The sequence below is a fragment of the Megalops cyprinoides genome, chromosome 7, assembly GCF_013368585.1.
Source record: "Megalops cyprinoides isolate fMegCyp1 chromosome 7, fMegCyp1.pri, whole genome shotgun sequence".
Classification (NCBI taxonomy): domain Eukaryota; kingdom Metazoa; phylum Chordata; class Actinopteri; order Elopiformes; family Megalopidae; genus Megalops; species Megalops cyprinoides.
In genome coordinates, this window is record NC_050589.1 from 35547327 (window position 1) to 35568734 (window position 21408).

Consider the following 21408-nt stretch of genomic DNA (forward strand, 5'->3'; position numbering starts at 1 on the left):
GTGCAGTTTTTTGGGAGCACACACAGTACCAAGAATTTATAAGTCATCCCTGAATGAGTTATTTACTTGTGTGTGTGCTTTGTGCATCTAGTTAAACAACTGAACACCAATGGACATTTTCCAGAAACTTTCCATTTTTTTCCAGCATTACGCAAATCACTTACACATGCACATACATATTAAAGGTTGGATAACAATAAAGGGAGGTACACTACTGATTTCCCCTATCATCAGATTTATCCCTTTCAATGGCCATATTGTCTGCTGTTATTTTCTGATGTGCTATGGATTCTTACCAGAGACTTGTGTGTTATGGTTGATTGCTGGTACTGTGGCCCCTTGAGAATGATAACACATCCTTATTGCTGCAGAGAAAAAAAGGCTTTTGCCCGTTTCTATGGTTGAGCATCATTAGCTGAACGGATCAATAACGAATTTCAGCCGTTGCTGGAAGAATATAATGCATGCTACTGTGTACCACGTCTTAATCTAATGGTCATTTATATAACTATTGAGATATTTAAACACATTACAACACCTAGACCTGATATATTCATTCTGAGCATACATCTGTATTTTATATCATTCAAAGGCTTTGCATGGTGAATTGGCATGTGTTTGATCAAACATAATTTAGCACTGAATGGCACTTGAATGGTCTGAAGGGGTACTTTAGTCCTTCCTTGACAGTGGAACTGGGACACAAATGAATTTGGTCACATGACCATGTCATCTAATGAACCCTTCTGAATGCTGAATGGTATCTTGTTAATGCCTCCGAGATGAAACGAGCATGGAGAGGAGCACCGGTAACTCATTTAGAAATGGTTGCATACAGATTCCTCCTTGAGCAAAATAATAAAAATAGCAGGGAGCAATAGACTGTAACACTTCAAAATTACTGATATGAATACAAGATGTAAAGATCCAATATATAGTGGCAAAATGTGATTCTTTGCAGTAATTAAAATGTGGGCAACACCTTAAAAGAGCAAATGTTACTTATATACCTGCATCTAAATGCAGGCTTGTAGGGGGCTAAAATATAACCACACTGATGCCTCTGTTTAGTGTGCATTATTTCCTTATTGTGATGGTTGCAAATGAAATATCGCTGCAATGGATGTTACTGAAAGAAGAAAAAGAAAACCATTGTGACCTTTATACTACCCTTAAGACAGTACCACAACATGTTGGAATTTAATTCAATGACCATGAACAAACCTGGCAAGACCTGAAAAGGTCACATATGCAAATTCGTAATTAGGTTAGCCACATTCCGCGCTGGTTGACCTGAAGTACTCTGTGTTATTGATCAAGTTACTTAAAATCAGAAAACCCCCAAAAAAAATTAAAATAAAAAAAATAATAAAAATAAACAAAGAGAGTGCATGATATATTCCAATATTCCTTGACATTTGTAATCACACTCATTTAGACATAACACTGTACTCAACACCACTTAAAATGTGTAACAACTGGTAATTGCAATCGACTCGCTGACAGACAAAAGGCTTGTCACAGGGTTTGCTCTGTTCACTCCATGCCTGCCTGGTTGTGGTTGTGGACACCACGCTACAGCCAGGAGTGGACAGATGGCCACCCCAGTCAGTGCAGCTCTCCGCAGTCATTCGAAGTTAACATGCTCGGCATATGGACGGTCCGCGCAAGAAGACACTGGCAAAAGGCCATCGGAAAGCATGCTGACAGGATAAGGGACTGTGTTTTCCTGAAAGTGTCCAAAACGATACCTACTGGAAACTTACTGGACCAATGAATGCAGAATCTGCACGCACTTTAGTGTCGCACTTCTGACTTTCCGTCCTAAGTAAATGCATGCAAAGAGCTTTGGGTCTGTTTGATGTGCAAAAACACTGAACAAGCAAGCTGCTACTTATTAATAAAACAGGATTTTTAAAACAGGTAATAAAGAGATAGTAAGAATGTAGTAAATAGGCAGTTAGGCTTCCACTTTTTTGGTATTGCACCATGGAACTAATGAAATTGTATTGTGTTGTTTGAAAATATCAATGTTAGAACCTGTCATTTCAAAACAAGAGATATGAACAGATGAATAGTACAATTTCAAAAACAATGATTTCTAAAGTATTTAACTCTATAATTGGAAGTGCAATACACAAAGTTTTTACATAAAACTTTAAAACAAATGTGTATACTAAGGATTTTACTCCCTGCAACATACTTTTGCTCCCATCTCATTGTGGTAGTTTTGAACTTTCCTTTACTCTCAAATTATTAATTATTGATTAATTATTCCTACAATTATATTGGCTTAGTGTCGCTCCCATTCAGTTAGTACTTTTTCAGACCCTTTGATACTTTCTCAGACTTCCACCTGTCAATCTACCGTACATCCTGCAGGAGGAGGCAGGGGGTCGTTGCTGGTCCTCCCATATTTGTATTATCCAATCACAGTGTGCAAAGTGTGAAAGCCCCGTGCTGTGGTGTGTGCTTGAGATGTACCTGCTCTGAGAGAGCTGTACCTAGCCTCCACCCACCCATCTGCACTTCAAGGGGGAAACTCACATGTGCTTGCGATGTAGCAGTGAGATGAATCCAAACGAAAACGGTTTACGTTTTGTGCTCACTGCTTCTATAAACCACGTTGACGTGACAATGTTTGCTATGTGTCTGCAGAGCATGACAACTCTAAAATTTGTTTTAACTGTCCTATTACTGTTCTGTCCTTAGTGTTATTTCTAAACCAAATGGATCTAAGGACATAAGACATACAATTCCACAAAGTTACACTGTAATTTAAATTTAAATTTCAAAGCTTCTGCATATATTTTCAGAAATAATAATAAAAATGTCAGTAATGTGACCTGGCCTTAAAATCACTTAATGTGTCAGGGCAACCATATTTATTATCATAATCATTTCCAGGGGAATATGATCAAGAGTATAATATAAAAACAATATATACAGAGTTGTGAATTTTGGGCTCACCTCTGATCTTCCTGAGAGAATGATCTATGGAGGGTTCTGAAGAAAGGTGCCAAACAAATATTCCTCAAATATAGAACAGAAGAGGTGCATGGTGGAATGTCCAAATTATAAAAATGTCACATGTCTGTGAATCTGGGAGTGACAGTATGTTCCGCAGTCACACAAAGATTTGGAAAGGCTACAATGCTACACATGGCTCTGCCTGACATGACGGGGAAATGTAGATAGTGACTTTGAGAGGGTAGAGCTACAGAGCTCCAGGTGGGAGTGCATTTGAGGAGGAATGAATTTTGATACAAATGGATTGCATAAGTTGCAGCCGTCTGTTGTTGTGCAGTCTGCGTAAGAGGCAGCAGATAGTTTGGAGGAGGAGATTATTCTGCAGTTGGAAATGGACAGAGGGCCTGGAGTATGTGGTACATTTCCACTGTCTGAGTGCTGGACATTTGCAGGGCAGTCAAATAGTTTAGTGGATACAGAGGGAGAGTTTTGAATTAATTTACCACTTGTCAGTGATAGAAAGGCATAGCAGTTAATGAGCAATGTGAGGAAACAACAAGGTGTTTAACAAGAACTGCTTAAAATAATAGCTGGATTTATAAATTGACATTATGTAAAAGCTGTGTAAGTCTGTGCAGAAACGTCTGTCTGGTAAGCAAATAAGTAACAGTGCAATTGTATCCACTCTGGTCTATTGCTTAGCAGTAGTTGTAAACTAAATTCATTCGTGCCGTCTTTGTGTGCGCAACCAAAGCAAGCATGCGTTATAATAACAAGCAAGCGTTATAATAAATCTCCTTACTGCCACCTGGTTCTCTTATTAAAACACAATCAGTTTCAGCTCGCATCTAGTTGAGCGGTTGCATACTCACCTCATCTCAAGACCCCCAAGTGAATCCGTGTGCTCCGTTCGGCAGATTAAGGAAATTGTCCTTCTTCCTGTCAGTGACGTCACTCTCTCAATAAACTACAATCGGGTTTTTACAAAATACAATTGCAAAATATTTACAACATGAATAAAGCCTGAAAACGTATTTACGAGAAATAAGGGACAGGTCTGAAAAACGTATTTATGACAAATACAATTTTTGGAAGGAAATGTAGATCAAATACCATAATTGATATCAATGTGCACCCCCTGAATTTTCTATTTTCATAGCGTAAACTTGGCGGTCAACAGCTTTAAGAAAGATGCTATATTTTGGGTATGATTAATAAGTGTCATTAAGGATATTTGGTGTTTTTCCCTTTTACTTAATAGAAAATCCCTGGCTGCCGTCTCAATTTCTTTGGTACTAGTGCTGGCTAGTGGATGTTCCCGGAAAAGCAGAATGGTCCACGAGCATAGCAACAGCAATTCTCCACCAATCGCAGTACTGCTCGAAGACGGAGGTACGTGTTCGATCGGAAAGGGGATTTGTTGTCAAACTAAGCTGTCTGAAACAGGTGGTTATCCATTTACTCCACTGTAGCTTAATTTGGTACTATATTCTACACAACTATGGCACTATATTCTACACAACTATGGTGGGAGTCTAGTAGACAAAATGTTAATATGCGTAAAAGCACATTCATCATAAAATTACACAGGCAGCATCATTTTAGGTATGTCCTCGATATAACAGTGTAATGTGTATATATCTGTTGACAATGAAAAAAGAGCAGCCTTCGAAGCATGCTGGGTATGATTAACAGTTTTCATGTTTAATGTATAAAACTGAGCATGACCCACTGCAGAATTGACAAGTAGCCTCCTCTGACAGTTGGGGTTACTGGCTTCCAATGCATCATTGCAATGAAAAGCAAATACATTAATTTGTGTTTATTTTTCATACAAAGTGCATGTAATGTCAGCCCTATGTTGGAGACAATGCAGAAATGTGCTGTGATTTCAAAACCGGATTACTCGACAACGCACAGAGAAACAGTTAGTATCATCGGAAAGGGTATGTTCTGCTGTTTATTTTGATATGCGGTAGGCCTACGTTGTGAAGAGATAGGGACTTCGTGACTTATTCAACCGAGAAGCAGGAGTGTGACAATGGGTGAAGAAGTTAGTAAAGATGTTTGATCTGTCTTCATAATGTGATTACTTCGGTATGTACAAATATGTGACTAGCATCATTACAAAGCTCTGGTTCCGCTCTTTCTTGTGATATGTGTTCCATATCTATGCAATGACGAGTTCATGAGTAATTCAGACAAGAGTAATGGGTGTGTAGATGAACGCAGAGCTGTATGCAGATTGTAACTACGATTAAATTTAATGTAAATTCAAAATTATTTTTCTCGCCAACGTTGCATAGACAAGCAACTAGCATCATTAGCGATGAATACTTCGTGAGCAATTCAACCGAGAAGAAGGGATGTGAATTTGGGCGCACGCTGCGTCTGTCGGGCTTAAAAGGGGTTAAAGGGGTTTAAGGGTTAAAAGACATTTTTAATGACAATTGCAAGTGACAAGTAATTTTTTTAAAGATTTTTTCAGAGACCACTCAAAATTTTGCTGTTGAGGCTTTCGAGGGGTCTCAAGTGTGAATCAAGGGGTCTTGGACCCCCGACACCCCCGTATTTCGCAACCTGCTGGCTTCTTTTTTGGAGCTCTGGCACTGCCTCTGTCCAATTCATCAGTTGATTCGTTGCCTCAACAGCTGGATGGCAGCAAACGAAACAAGCACAATGAAAGACGGTATGGTGTAGAGATAAACAGACCAACGCAAATGCAACACCCTCTAGGCGAACGCAACAAGTAAGCTAACGCTAAAAACGACATGTCTTTTATATGCAGCATCCGCAATTCACATTTCACGTGTTCATTTCGTAGAAATGCTGCGCATCCTAAAGCTAAGTGATATCTTTTAAAACATGCCTTCGATTTAGCATCTCTCAGCTGATGTCACCAGATGAGCACATCAAGCTATAAGTATGGTTTTAAAAAATCTGCCTAGTTTCTAGAAGGTTCTGAATACTCAATGTCTAGCTTTCCATTTCTCTTCCGTCTGAGGAGTTTGATTTTTAATGCCTCGAGGGAGGCAAATGTGGCCTTGGTGATGTTTTACTGTATGCTGAAATGCATGTAAAAGGGGAGATGTGTTGGAGTCTTTTATTATTTTTTTTAATCTATTAATTTTGACCTGGGTACTGCTGAAAACACAAATAATCACATTTAATCTTCTTGTCCACCTGTAAAGTCAGTGTTCAGTTCTTCTACTGGATATGTGGCCTTTTGGCCTTTGTAGAGATAACCTGACACATAATGTTGATGGTGATGACAATTATTATACTACCACTAATAATAATTGTATAGTTGTCATTATTATGAAATTTATTATCATACAAATAATAATACCATCACTATTATTAGTACAATTCTCATATGTAGTAGACACTTTACTGGTGTAATTTCTATTGTGTTAAGAGCATGTGTGTACATCCTATCACAAATATTAATTAAAATGGAACACATATGGTTAATCTAATAACATAGTTTAATTAACCCAATCTGTCAGACTATCTCTAAACTCAACCTCGCATTTATCTATAGCCCCAGCCATAACCCCAAAATCTACCCATTCTGAAACTGGACAATTTCTATATTAATATGTACATACAGGCTGCATAGCACTTCCAGGAATTGGTCCAGCAAAAGGGATAGCATTTTCCCTGCAAAAATACCCCATGACACAGAATTCACTGAAGGACTTCTTCTTTTTGTAACTAACTGAAGTAGCCATTGCAAATAAATGAGAAAATAAATAGAACAAACAATTCACAGTAAGCCATAAAGGTCACTACTAAAATGTGGGCATGCAATGAGCTTTAATATGTTACAAAGGTGAGGTCTGAGGTAAGTGCTAAATGTGAAAATGTGCCTTGGTGGTTGCCGTAACAGTAGAAATATACAGTATATGTCCACTTTCAGTAAAATCTGAAAGGGTCACGCAAAAATAGCCTGATTTCACAGGGACTTATCCGCATAGGACTTTAGTGGCTGTTCAGGGAAGCTGTGAGATTACTTCATCTTTTTCCCCTTCTCTGAATGATCCAGTTAGGGCCTCAATAAGGCTTTTTCTAAGCAGTGTACCAGATCCTTTCGCAGTCCCAAATGTATTTAACCACAATGCTGTAAGCTTAAAGGGGTAAGGGCAGGTCAGATAGTGATGCTTAGCTCTTTACTGTCACCACATGGTGAGCTGTGGGACCTGCATCCTCTTGACTGTTTATAAGCACTGATGTGCACTTTTATCATCAGTTTATGACAAAAATGTATTTGATATACAAATGGCCATGTACTTTCACATGTACAAACCATGAATCTGTACTTACGTATTTGCAAAAATAGGACCGCTGCCAAAAGCATTGATATTTGAAACAAAAATGCTTTCAGCATACAATTTACAATTTGGCATTTCGCAGATGCTTTTAAACCAAAGCGACTTACAATTAGTGCATCAATCAGCTCCAGATTGAGCTTAAGATGGTTAGTGGACATCCAGGAGGCAATGTCGGCTAGGCAGCGGACATCCAGGAGGCAATGTCGGCTAGGCAGGCTGCAAAGCGTGGCTGGACCTGAGAGTCGAAGGGGAGAAAGAGAAGAACAAGTGTGTGTCATCTGTGTAGCAGTGGTAGGAAAGACCGTGGGCAGAGATAACCTGTCCAAGTGATTTAGTGTAAAGGGAGAAAAGGAGTAGGCCAAGCACGGAACCTTGTGGGATCCCGGTCTGGAACTATGTGAGCGCAGATCCTGACATGCCCATCCCAGCAAGGGATGAAAGAAGAATCTGGTGGTTCACAGTGTCGAACGCTGTCAAGTAGTATGAGGACAGAGCTGAGTGACTTCGCTCTGGCCAAGTGAAGTGCTTCTGTGACTGCGAGGAGGGCAGTCTCAGTGGAGTGGCCGGCTTTGAATCCTGTTTGGTTTGGGTCCAGGAGGTTATTCTGGAGGAGATAGGGAGAAAGTTGGTTATAGACTGCGCATTCGAGGGCTTTGGAGAGAAATGGCACATGACCTGTGCCCTCTTCAGAGCAGAGGGAGCTACACTAGAAGACAGAGAGCTGTCGATTAAGGAAGAAATAAAGGGAAGAATATCCTCAGAGATGGACTGAAAGAGAGAAGAAGGGATAGGATCAAGAGGACAGGTAGTGGGACGGTGGGATTTTATTAGCTGTGGAACATCAGAGTCAGTTAGGGGGGAGAAGGAGGAGAAAGTAGTGGGAGTGACAGTGGGTGTGGGATCCGAAATGGGAGGAGACGAGGGGAAAGAGTCGCAGATGTCTTTTACCTTCTTCTCGAAGAAGGAGACAAAGTCATCAGCAGAAAGGAATGAGGGAGGAGGAGGAGGGGAGAGGAGGGAGGAGAATGTAGAGAAGAGTTTGCAAGGGTTAGATGAGGCAGAGTTGATCCTGGAGTGGAAGAAGGCAGACTTAGCGGAGGATAGAGTAGATGAGAAGGAAATGAGAAGAGAGTGGAAATGGGATAGGTCATCTGGAGATTTTGATTTCCACCATCCAATTTCAGCCACACGAAGTTTGGCTCTGTCTGCATGAATGCAGTCAGTCAGCCAGAGTCTGGGAGGGGACAGGTGAGCTGGTTTGGTAACAGGGGGACAGAGGGTGTCCAGGGAGGAGGACAGCACAGAGAGGACAGAAGAGGATTTCTCCTCAACAAAGAGGAGTGAGAAGGATTCAGCAGAAGGGAGAGAAGAGCACACAGCAGAAGAGAAGGCACTTGGGGAGATGGTTGTGTCGAGCTGACACTAATGGGGTGGGAGCAGAGGATTCATGGGAGGATATGAGTGGAAGGGAGAAGGATAGGTAGTAGTGATCAGAGGTGTGGAGAGGTATGTCTGTGAAATCAGGAGCAGGGCAGCCTCTTGTGAAGATAAGGTCCAGCTGGTTGCCAGCCTTGTGTGTTGGTGGGGACTCCACTAGGGTGAAATCAAAGGACTGGAGGAGGGGGAGGAGACCAGCAGACTGAGTGGAGTTCAGCGGAAGATTGAAGTCCGCAAGCAGCAGGATGGGATTGCCGTCCTCAGGGAACTGAGGAGAGTGTCCAGTTCATCTAGAAACGACTGCAGAGGGGCCGGTGGACGATAGAGAACCGTCATGTGCAGTTTACAAGGGGAAGAAACATTAACAGCATGAAATTCAAAAGAGGTGGGGGAGATGGAAGGGAGGGAGGTGACATGGAAACTCCACGAGGGGGAGATCAGGAAACCAGTTCCTCCACCCCTCCCCGAGGGTCTGGGGGAGTGGGAGAAGGTGAAGGCGGAGGAGAGGGCAGCGGGGGGTGGCGGCGTTCTCCGGTGTGATCCATGTCTCAGTGAGGGCTAGGAAGTGAAGGGACAGCATGGAAGCCTGAGCATAGATGAAGTCAGCCTTCTGTACTGCCAACTGGCAGTTCCAGAGGCCACTGGAAATGACAACAGTAATATCAGTAGAATGAGGTGGATGATGGATGAACATACATACCAAGCTTATTATAATCACAAATCATACAGTGACAATTTGGCAGCACATACACATTTGCAAAAATAGCTCTGCCACTCAGTTCCGATAATATGATGCCAACCCATAACTAACAGCTCTAAGAAAATGAATGCTACCCAGTATGTCCTCCATTCTTTCAACAAACCTGACCCTATGATTCATCTTTTTAGTATCTGAACATAATGTGCTTTCTCCACTGTTCTGTTTGCTAAGTAGCCAGAGCTGAGAATGGAACACCAAGTCTGATAATGATATACAGACACATGTATGGGTCATTTCCACGATGTTGGTTTCAGCTGCTACAATCGCTGTATGTGGTATACACCAGTAAGCCACACCAAGTGGTAAGCAGTACTGCAAGGACATTCATGTCATAAACACAAAATATCTGGCCCCCTATGAACATGTTTTGTCTTTATAATACAAATCCCCTGAAGTCCTCTCCAGTTTTATTTGTGGCAGAAAGTGATACTACAACCCAATCAGTCACCACACTGTAAAACTAGAGGCTGATAAAAATTCCAACCATGTAAGAATTAAAGACATTAAGCCATATACAGGTATTCCTCAGCCAATTAAAGTAAACTAATTAAATGAAATTTCATTACCAGAGATTTAAATAACAAAGAAAATATTTGTGAGGAGTCAGACCTCGGGGTCATATTATGGATATATCTGTATAATGATCCAAAAAGGGCCTTAGTCCCAGTGCAGTATGGGTATGTGATATGCCCTACCAATCTGGCAGATGGCATTCCTGCCATCAAAATCATCATTTAAGGTTCGTTTAGATAATCATAAAAATCATAAAAAGAAGTACAGCCAGGATGCGAAATACGGGGGGTCTCGCAGCCTGGACACAGTCTGCGTCCAAATTCACATCCCTTCTTCTCGGTTGAATTGCTCACGAAGTAGGCTATTCATCGCTAACGATGCTAGTTGCTTGTCTATGTGACGAAGTGTTGGCGAGAAATTGATTTTGAATTTATATCAAATTTAATCATAGTTACAATCTTCATACAGCTCTGCGTTCATCTCCACACCCATTACTCTTGTTTGAATTACTCATGAACTCGTCATTGTATAGATATGGAACTCATATCACAAGAAAGAGCAGAACCAGAGCTTTGTAATGATGCCAGTCACATATTTGTACATACCGAAGTAATCACATTATGAAGACAGATCATACATCTGCAAAGTAATATCTTTACTAACTTCTTCACCCATTTTCACACTCCTGCTTCTCGGTTGAATAGGTCACTAAATCCCAATCTCTTCACAATGTACCGCATATCAAAATAAACAGCGGAACGTACCCTTTCCGACGATACTACTTGTTTCTCTGTGTGTCGTCGAGTAATCCGGTTTTGAAATCACAGGATGGGGACCCCTGATTGCCACCGGGTATTTCACTGAGTACATCGCCTAAGTTCTTTTAATGGGAATAATTAGGACTGACCTTGGTGAAGCGCATTTTGAGGATGTTCAAGATGGCTTTAGCCTTTAAAATATACAATTCTCCCTTTGTGCTCATCCTTTGAAGACAACTTGAAAATGTTTTAACATTTTACAGACACACCATCTGAATTAAATTTTTCTGTTCTAAAAGGACTTTGAACAGGATCACCCTGATGAGGACATATACATAGGCTAACAGCTTTGCGTGATTGATAACCTGTGGCAGTCAATGCTTTTTTTTCAATAAATTCTTTTGTTTGAATATTCAATAAGATTTGTCTTATTTACTGTACAGCTTAATATACATCTGCTCCATGTTCACATTGGGGTAAACATCCATAATGCAATTTCAGTTTATGAATTAACTCACAAAAGGCAGGACCCCGTTCCAGAACCTCAAGCATAAGGGAGAACAATGATTTATGCTTGGTAGCTACTGTCTACACTAAAGCACCTTGAGAAGGCAGAAACATTAAAGTTAAACCTCGTACATTATAGTTAAACCTTGAGGGTCACTCTGCATTGAACTGCAGACTCCACAACATAAACATCATCCTCATGACTCAGGCAGAGGTGTTTCAGAGAGTCTAACTTATGACCAATAAAGAGCAGTGGAAAGGAGGCAGCTGAGAGATTGTGCTGTGGAACCAGGGAAATTGATCTAAAGGGCCTTGGTCGCTCAGTGCTGTTGAGCACAAAGGGGCAGCCAGACATTACTGTTCTCTGGTCCACATATTTGGGATACATGAAAACTAAGAAAATAGTTTTCCAAAGTCTAGTAGACCATAATGTACGAGGTGAATGCAGTCCTGTCACACACATACATTTTCACATTACAAGTCCCATAATGCACCACGGCAGGTACAAATGGAGGCCAGACGCTACTCCACTGATGTAACGAGCAGGCACCTGAGTACCAAGAATTGGTATGGCAATGGTACGCTTTCCAACCTACCCACCCCCGTTGGTATGGGGGGGTAGGTTGGACCAGTATGTTCTGCTGGTGTGGACTCCTGGTCATTGTTAGCAGGTGACAAGGTCAGCTTTGAACCTGGGCTGTAGTCCCATGGGAGCCCACTGTTAAAATTTTAACATATTATATTGTGAATCCAATCCCTTTTGTCATCCAGAGAGAGGCCCCCACACTTTCTTGCTGCTCCTTTGTCATGTGAACAGTCCGTTTCTAGTTGATCAGATCCTGGGTTTGATGGAACCTTATGAAAAGTCACCTGGGTCAAAGAATTGCCTGTTTACACAATAAAGGTGTAGAGCCAAGCAGTGTCTGGACTTCCCTCTCTGTTACCATGGTAATTATCTGCCCTGCACCTGCAAATAAGTGGAATGCATGTATTAATCCAACCCCACCATGATATTAAACTTCCCACTTGCCTAACTCAAGCAATGTCTCCTCAAGTGAAGCTGTATATAAACCTGGCAAAAGACATTGTCTGGTAATTGGATGACTGGACCATTAAACCCCAAAAATCTGCATGAAAATTGTGACAATTCAAACAAGACATAACACAAATGTGGCAAAACGCACAACTGTGCGCTTGCGACAAGTTCCCTCGGCTGGAGACAAAGCGCCTTGACCGTTTCCGTGTGTATAACACTTAAAAAGGGAGCCTCACGGTGGCAATTAGAGTGCTTGTGATTTAATAACTTCAGGAATTCAGAGCAATTTTGTGCTTTGGCGCAATCACATGAAAAAGACAAAACAAAATGAAGCTCTTGAATCTTGGCATTTTTTAATACGAAAATAAGTTTCAAAAGGTGGAGGTTCAGCAGGAGAACAAGTGCACATTGTGGCCAGAGTCAGGCATTACAGATTAGGTCACGATACACAGAGAAAAGCACAAAGTGTTAGGATGAAAAAGGGATGGGAGGGGATGAGTGGAGGCACTAGAAAAATTTAGAGGATGTGACCACCAGTCAAGGAGCCATTTTATTCCATCCAATTAATCCAATGGACAGTTAATCTTAAACCGTTACAGTACCTTTAGTCAAGTGGTCAAGAATCACACCTTGGAAACCTTGGAATACTAAGCCCAAAATCATTGGCAGTCCAGTAACCAATTACCTTTAAACAGAATGATCCTTAGCTCCTTTGTACTGATTAAAAAACTTGCCAGTTTTAGCAAGGATCACCTATTAACAGCTGATTCTTTCTTACTTAACTGCATCTGCTGTGGTGGTATTGGACTCCACAAAATCTCTGTAATAATCAGATTAAATGACTTGAACTGGAGATTGGCTGTTAACTTAAAACCAGCGTTTTTTCTCACAGCTAAAATAAGTTTGTGTGAAGTGCACCCAGGCAGAGCCTATTCATGTAGAAAGGAATGTCCTGCTAATTGAGTGATCCTCATTCAAAATGACATCCTTTGTTAATTGTGCGCAATGGTCAAAAACAGGTTCAGGATAATTATCGAGTAAATCTAACTCTTCTCTGAGCTTCTCATCCGACATATCAACATTATTCCCATTTATGAAAAGCATTTGGGGTGGGACTTTCAAGTGTTTAGGACTGGAAAGACCATGAACCTCAGAAAGAGAAGGCAGCATATTGCAGAAGAATAAATTAACATTACTCTACTGGCACATAAAAGAAAAAAAAACATACCTTGTTTAAATACTAAAATTACTTTTAAAAGAAAAGACAAAAATACAAATGGCAACAAATTCATGTTAGAGATAAAACAAATTCCCATATGTAACACACCAACGAAATATCTGGCAACATGAAGAAAACAACCATAATATTAATAACAAAGAAAAAATAAAGAAAACAAACATAATATTAATAACATTAATGAAAAACAGATGAAATATAATTATAATGTTAATAACATCAAGAGGCAGAACAACATGGAGAATACAGCAATAAGCAGAGTTGGTGTCAATTCCATTTCAGTTCAGTCAATAAAGTGAATGAATCAAAATTCAGTGTGTGAATTGAATATTGTCCATCATCTTCTGTTGAGAGTTTTCAATTAATAAACTGGATTTCAATTCATTTCCTGAACCAATCAAACTGAAACTGAAATGACACCAACTCTGCGAGTAAGTCACTTTTAGTACTTAACTAAACTGATCCTCCAGGCTCATCGTTTACTGTGTTACATTTCTCAGCGGCATCACACCGGGCCCGTGCATCAGAAACTCTAACCACAATCAGCACTGAACACCTCCCGCACTAGGACACAGAGCGTGTGGTGTCCCACGGGCCCAGTCTCAGACGAAACCATAGGGACAGCTACACATATCAGATTCTTTGCCAAGGGGCCACTGAAATAATATAAACAACTGCTTTCTTTTAGCTCTGTAAAATAAATCTGTAAAATAACTGCACTTCCGAGACCACACTAATGTGAGAACCTATAGTGTGTCTCCCCATGTTGAACAGCTGCAGTCATTGAGCTGACTGCCACGCACTCCCATCTGCTGCAGAAGCATTCAATCATACTTCAGTCATTTCAAAAATGCAAGTATCTAAAGAGTTGCAACACAAGGACCATTACAGATGTGTGGGTACCTGTGGGTAATCGTGCATGGTCTTCAAACGCAAACGGTCAGAAAAACTTCTGGACTGCAGTCCTGAAAGAGTACAGGTGAAGCCGAAGGCGTGGCAGCGCTTCTAGATTGGAATGTTTTAGATGATGGATCTGTGCTCCTTTCTTCTTGCAGATAGGCAGCTGAAGCAGTTTCCCAAGCACAAAACACAGGATAGGATTAAAGATACATCTCAGGACTGCAGCCTTTTAAATCCTCCCCGGCTTAAAGTCAAACGGCACAACGATGCAAGTACTTGTTACCTTATGAGCTTTTTAAATCTGATTTTCACATAGAATCCCAATGTTGGAGACACCTGTTCAGCCAAAACAAAGGCATTTGAGGACATTTCAAACCATCAACTTTTCCCAGGCGCCCACTTCGAAAAGTGACAAGAGTCTGACCTTGGCATCAGAGCTGGGAATGTACGGGATTGTAATGCAATCTCTGTTGTGGGATTGAGACAACAGCATTACCTGAATCGTATAACAGACACTGATAGAGATAATCCCATAAACCGCTTATGTTACTGAGCCAGCTTCAGCTTGATTAAAAAAACCCTCTTAAAAAAAAAAAACAGACCTCACTTCCCATGAGGGACAAAAGGGAACGCAAACTACACTCAAGTCCGAAATAAAATGCAATGAAACAGTGTCCATTCCCCACGGTTCTTTGTGACACGAGAGCCACTGAGGAATCCACTGCCTTTCCACGCATCACTGTTATAACAGGCTGACTTGTGCTGTTCCGCCATTGGCTGATGTGGGCAGTGAGGAATGCCACACCTCCTTCCCTCTACCTAATCATTCACCAGCTCAATCTCTCTATCCTCACCTTTGCCTATCTGTTCACTGCCTATCTGTTCATCTGTTCACTGTGAGACAGAAAGCTACCTTTGAAGGCTGATAAATTTTGTCTGTTTGCAGTTTTGTAATATGGCACGCCATTCCAAACAACAACAATTTTGAGGTTTTGTTTCTGCCTTTGAAGAATGCCCAATTAGTCTATAGGCAGATGCTTCAGACATTCGCTTTAATACTCAGGTGCCATGAAAAACAAATGTTGGATAATACTTTGCGATGGTGCACCTAATCTTTTCAGGAACCATGTTTTTAAATGGTCTGTCAATCAGTCCACTCCTAGATTCTTACACACCAATGAGCAAAATGGAGAAAATGTGAAGCTGGCCTCTGATACGAGGGCCTGCGCCTTATTAATGTGTCCCAAACTGCTGCCTCATAGTGTTCCATCTGGACACCAGCTTACAGGAAGAAAGAGCAGGCCTGTGTTGAACCAGGGGAGCATCGAAATATTTGTTATCTGTGTACAGCAGCTATGAAAGTTTTCAGATTGCCTATCTGTATTCTATATACACGTTATTCAAGTCACAGTGTGTGCAATAACACGGTGGTAGAGTGAGGACAATCGGGTTAATGGAGCTGGGAATCCAGCCGGTACCACAGCCCGAGAATGGTTGCTGTCCAGGGTGCTGGAACTCGCTCAACCATTAATATAGTGTGGGGAGGGAAGGGTTATGGTCACTAGACCGTCCCATCGTACGCGAGCAGACAAACTGGTCAGGGTCTTCTGCAAGCACGGGCATCCTCTGGCAGTCCTTGTGGCTGCAAGGTGGGTGTTCCAGTGTGGTTCTGACCACGTCGCTTGCAGATTCCAAAAATTTGTACCGAGTGGAGAGGTTTGCAAAGTCCAGTAAATGTATGTGCGCATGCGTCTGCCTCTGTGTGTGTGTGTGTGTGTGTGTGTGTGTATGTACGTGAGTGTATGCATGTGTGCTTGTGTGTGTACTGCTGTGATGCAAGTTATAGATTTGGATTTCCTGCATGATTCTATGCACACAGTGTCATTGTGCCATCCATCTTATATGATTTGCATGAGGGTTATGGTGGTGCACTAGTCCCTATAGAAAAGCACTGGGGTTTGCTCTGGGATCTCTCTGGTTCCTGTAGCGCACGGCCAGCCACACGCCCAATATCTGAAACAAGAAGATAGAGGCTTGGTCAGAAAGCAGAGGCATCTAGACAACAGGAGAGCTACATGGCTCACAGATTCTTCTGTGTCGAGGCATTTACAATAACCACATTTTGCGCACGGTTTATCTATGCTAGGATTGGACTGCAAATGTTTAAGGGGTGGTGTTGGGTGGGCTGAGAATTTTAAGACAGTACCTGGGTTGTGCCATTTCCTTTATTTATTAAAACCAGTCTTACACTTACATAGTCTGCATGAGATACTTGACACTTCCATTTGATAGCTTACATTTAACTAAAAACAGGTCACTGGCAAATAACTGTGGTTTTACCCTCCTTCCACTCATAATCGTAGCTAGCATCACAAAATGGAGGAAGTCTTGGTCAAGAGGGAGGAAGTTAGGTGAGGTTAGGTTGACATAGGGGCGTGACTGAGACCTAAAGCTGTAAAAGCTGGGCAATGGTATCAGGAAATGATTTTTGTAGCAAGAGTGGAGGCTGTGTGGAAAACTCCATTGATTTTTAATACAGTGAATAACCCCCATTGGTGCATTTGGTAGTGGTTTTAAGGAAGCAAGTCCCAGCCACAATCTTGATTTGAAGTTAGATCCCTTGGATGTTGGTTGAAATATCACACCAGTACATTACCAGTATAATTATTACCACTGGCCAAATCCACAGAAATTACCTGAAAACAGGAAGGGGATTTGGGTGTTCACATCTGTGTTGAGTTTTGGGTAACAGAAGCTGGATTTTTGGTAAGTGGAAACTAGATCAATTTATTTGGTGCAGAAGATACCAAAGGCCAGATTTTTTTTCTTTCACAGGTGAAACTAATAACGAAAAATGAACATTATAATAATTATTACTATTACTGCTATTCATATATTTTTCCACTATGAATGTGAACCCTAAGGGACAGCCATGATCGCATGTGGTTTGGTGTAACTGTTACGCAGTGCAAGGGGCTACAGCCCAGCCTGGATGGGACAACCAACCTCTGTGAAGCTGAAGAAGAGGCCGACGCCCCCCAGGATCCGCAGGGCCTCACCAGCATGCTGGAGCATCAACTCCCCACAGGTGGAGCACTGAGTGTTTTTGCATGGCTGGAGGGAGTGAGAGATGAATAAACCTACAGTGATCCAGGCAGGCGACAGTGTGGAGTAAAGTTTGTGGCAGCTGTGCTTGCAATGAGAAGCTTGTAGATTCTAGCTGTGACATTGGTGTTGTGCCCTTCAGCCAGCGTACCTAACCCTGACTGCTTCAGAAACTCTCCAGCTGTATAAATGAAGAATATTATAAAAAATGAATACAAGTTTGTCAGTCACACTGAGTGAAGGAATCTTCCAAGCAAATAAATCCAGGGTGAATGTTTGAGTTGTGTGCTATACAGAGAATAAGTTAGAAATTGTACAGTTATAAGGTACAGCAGCACAGGCAGGGTAGATGCTTACGGCCGTGCAGTGCTGGAAATCGCTTTCGTAGTGTGTGCGGTCAGCTGTGGAGTTGAAGAGCCCGCAGCAGTTCAACTGTGTCTCCACATTCTCCTTGGTTGTGTTGCCCATCATCTCCCACGAGGAGTTGAGCAGCTTCCCCTGAACATGAAACACAGGAGTGAGAACGGCAACAGACACGGCAACAGGGTACAAGGCCAGAGACGACAGCACAGCAGAGAAGAGAAACTTTGCCTACTGCACAGATTCACTGATGTTTAAGTCACCTGGATGGCTCATCCCATTGGTTTAGTCCCTTGTACCAGCCAATTCACATACCACACAGATCAGTGATTCTACCACACTAATAATCTTAGCTGCAAATGGACAAAAGACAAGGAAAGAGCAAAGGGAGAGAGGGAGAAGCCCACATGGAGGAGGAGAGAATGGACAGAGATAGAGGGAGAGATGTTTACCTGCTGTTCGCGATTTATTGCCAAACACGAACATGACACTCCAAACTGGAAGAGGAACACGAAGAAAAGGATGACCATGTACTACAGAAGTAAGTGCAGTTAAGGAAATATGACCACCATAGAGGGGACCTCAATTCTGCCACCACACCCAGTGCTACTTCTACAAGGACAAAACAAGAACCCAAATCTTACACACTTCAGACATAAGAAAAGCCTTGGCACAGGGGAGGGAGGGGACAGCCCTCAGCCTAACAGGGATTGGATCACGATATCCCCAACGTTCCTTGCTTCTGCACCCAATATCTTAGGAGCTGAGAAATGCTGAAGGAGGATACGAAGAAGAGCAGGACTTGGTGGTGATTGACTGCGCCGATGAGGCCTACAATGGCAATGAGGAGGAGGAAGAAGCCCACAGCGATCACCCCGCCGATGATGTGGATGCTGGAGACGATGCCGAAGCCCTTCCCCCACGCTGCCACGCCAATCAGCAGCAGGCCCACCAGCTGAGGGAGCAGAGAAACGATGGTGAGAGAAAGGGGACACACCTTGCAAAGTTGCGATGTGGTGCAGTGACTGTTTATTAGCTCTGCCATTGTACACTTGAGCATAGTTTTCAAATGATTTGGTAAATAAAACATTGCAAAATTGGGTGTTTTAAGCAATGCAAGCCCTTAGGATACTTGCAGGCAGACACAGAAACAGTGAAGTCTACAGACAGGTGCACCACGGAGTTTAATCAGAAAGATTAAAAATAACAATTAGCAACTGTTGTACATCTCAAACACTACATAAATTGACCTCTTATTTACAATATGATTACAACTGAACGACAAAGACCTGAGACCGAAAGAATATCGCAGGAAGACAATGAGGCACTGAAGTGCAGACACATGGAAACAACGAATACTGAGGAATGCATCTTCCGTCAACACCAAAGACATCAAATAAAAATCACACTCACTGCGGAGAATGTGCCGGACCTATAAAAAGCAGCACTGACCCGCAGCTCTCGAACATTACGTGAATGCCTTCTGTGAACAGCGAAACGCTCTGGGGATTTCTTGGAAGATGCGATTCTAACATGGGCGTGTCTGGGTCACTATCCTCTAGACAAGCACCGCACAGTGCATGTAATTTCATTTAACGTAAGCCTGAGGTGGCTGATTATGAGAACTGGTGTGGATCCTAAACAATGCGTGAAATTGCCGGGGTCATACAAGAGCATGTCTAAGAATGTAAGAGAAACAGGAACGCAAAGCCCCCACACATTGTCCAAGAAAAAAGTTGACTTTGACCTAGACGAGAGGTCTTTGTTTTAACATCCAGCTACTTGAATAAAACACGTTGGACATAATCTGAAATCACGCTTTTCCTTGGTTATGACGTACCGTTTATTGTTTCAGAGAAAGAATGATATAATGAAATGAAGGTAGCAGTTATTCCGCTTGGATCACACAGACTAGACAGTTACCAATTTAGTCAGGTAGACTAGCTTTAGCTAACGTTAATTTCCTTTATGGGCGACACAAACCAGCTAAATCAGTTGTCTTACTCATACAACGTTGCTGATATATTAACATCAGAATATTTATACCATGTGTTCGGACAACATCGATATCCTGAGACAGCTAGTTGTTTCCGTCACACACAAGCTAACCAGCTAACTACACAAGTCACTACTAGTATAATGACTACGTTCATTTCAAGCAAAACCAAGCTAGCTAGCTAGCTAGCTAGCTAAATCTATTCTTTCTTCTGGTTAGGTAGACTAGCTACCTAACTTAACAAGTGAAAACTCTGCTGTGGCAAATGTTAACAGTGTTGTTGAGTTAACCAGCTAGCTAACTATCTAACCAACAACAATATTTAGCTCTGACAAAATTGAGAAAATTAGACACTAATTTCAGAAAGTGAACAGTGATCTTATCTAGCCAGCTGGCTAATGTTAGCTACTGTTGTCTCACGCGACTTAGCTAGCCTCAGCGAACGAAAAACTCACCATATAAACCACGTTGAGTGCACAAAGAGCATTTTTTAAACAGGTAAATCCTCCACAAACCATGTTCGATACGCCCAAGCAACGATACAGATGTCTTATCACTTTTACACAGCCTGATAGTTAGCTTACGACACTGTTCCTCCGTATCCGTCCGTGAAGCCTGCCCATGAAAATGCGGCTGTCTCTTTAAGACTAAATATGGATTTCCTAACAGCGACCGCTGAACATCCGGGAACCGTACGTCATCGTCGTCGAATACAAGACCAATCCCCATTGGTTAAAAGTCACATGACTCATATTAATGCCCCGCCTCTGACGCAATTGTCAAGGTAGACCACCTCGCAGTCAACAGCGGGTAGCTAGAAATTAGAATGCGAAAGTGTGAAGTCGGCAAAAGAAGCAGCCATGTTGCTTTTTTCACAATCGCTTTATTTGTATAGAAAGAAGGCAAACGATGAGTCGCAGTTTATAAGGTGTTGTGTCTATATATTTTAGCAAATATAAAACTCTACACATATAGGTGGCTAGACTAACTGCTCCTTGGGGTATTTAAGGAGACCATGCTACAGGCATTTTTTTCAGATTATGGTGGTTCGCCGTGCGTCGAGCAAATCAGCTCCTGATCAGATTGCATTTGATAATCTGATCCAAAATGCTCATGTAATCCATTCTAACAAAGTGGCTAGATTGACACAGTACGTCCTAGTACGGTGCAGTCTCCACAGCGTCGTTTGCTTAAGCAACACAACGTAAGAAATTATCTTTTGCAAGCTGTAGTAGAAAATCAATAAACATGAGCTTTAGTAAATTTAGGAGGTCTTGGAGCTTCAATTGTAACATTTTTACTTAATAGGGTTGTATACTTCTGCTCGGTCTCCAAAGGAAAAGGCCAGTAGGCTGTGTGGCAGTATGTTGGCCTTAAATGCCAGTTAACACCATGGCAAAAGTAGACAAATGAAATGGGGGAAGTATGCTTACCTGCCAGGTTTGGTTCACTATTTGGTGGTTTAATTACAGCTCTGGCTCATCATCTCATAGCT

At 41.8% G+C, this 21408-nt stretch overlaps 1 protein-coding gene across 1 annotated transcript; it reads right to left on the reverse strand.

Moving 5' to 3' along the window:
• Window positions 1-13783: 13783 nt before the first annotated feature.
• On the reverse strand, window positions 13784-20540 carry tspan31 (tetraspanin 31). The gene is made up of 6 exons (XM_036533154.1): window positions 20369-20540; window positions 18705-18872; window positions 18370-18450; window positions 17915-18055; window positions 17459-17566; window positions 13784-16465 (listed from the first exon to the last, which is right to left on the reverse strand). The coding sequence occupies exons 1-6, from the start codon at window positions 20429-20431 to the stop codon at window positions 16391-16393; spliced, it is 636 nt and encodes a 211-aa protein (XP_036389047.1). The 5' UTR covers window positions 20432-20540; the 3' UTR covers window positions 13784-16390.
• Between the last annotated feature and the right edge of the window lie 868 nt (window positions 20541-21408).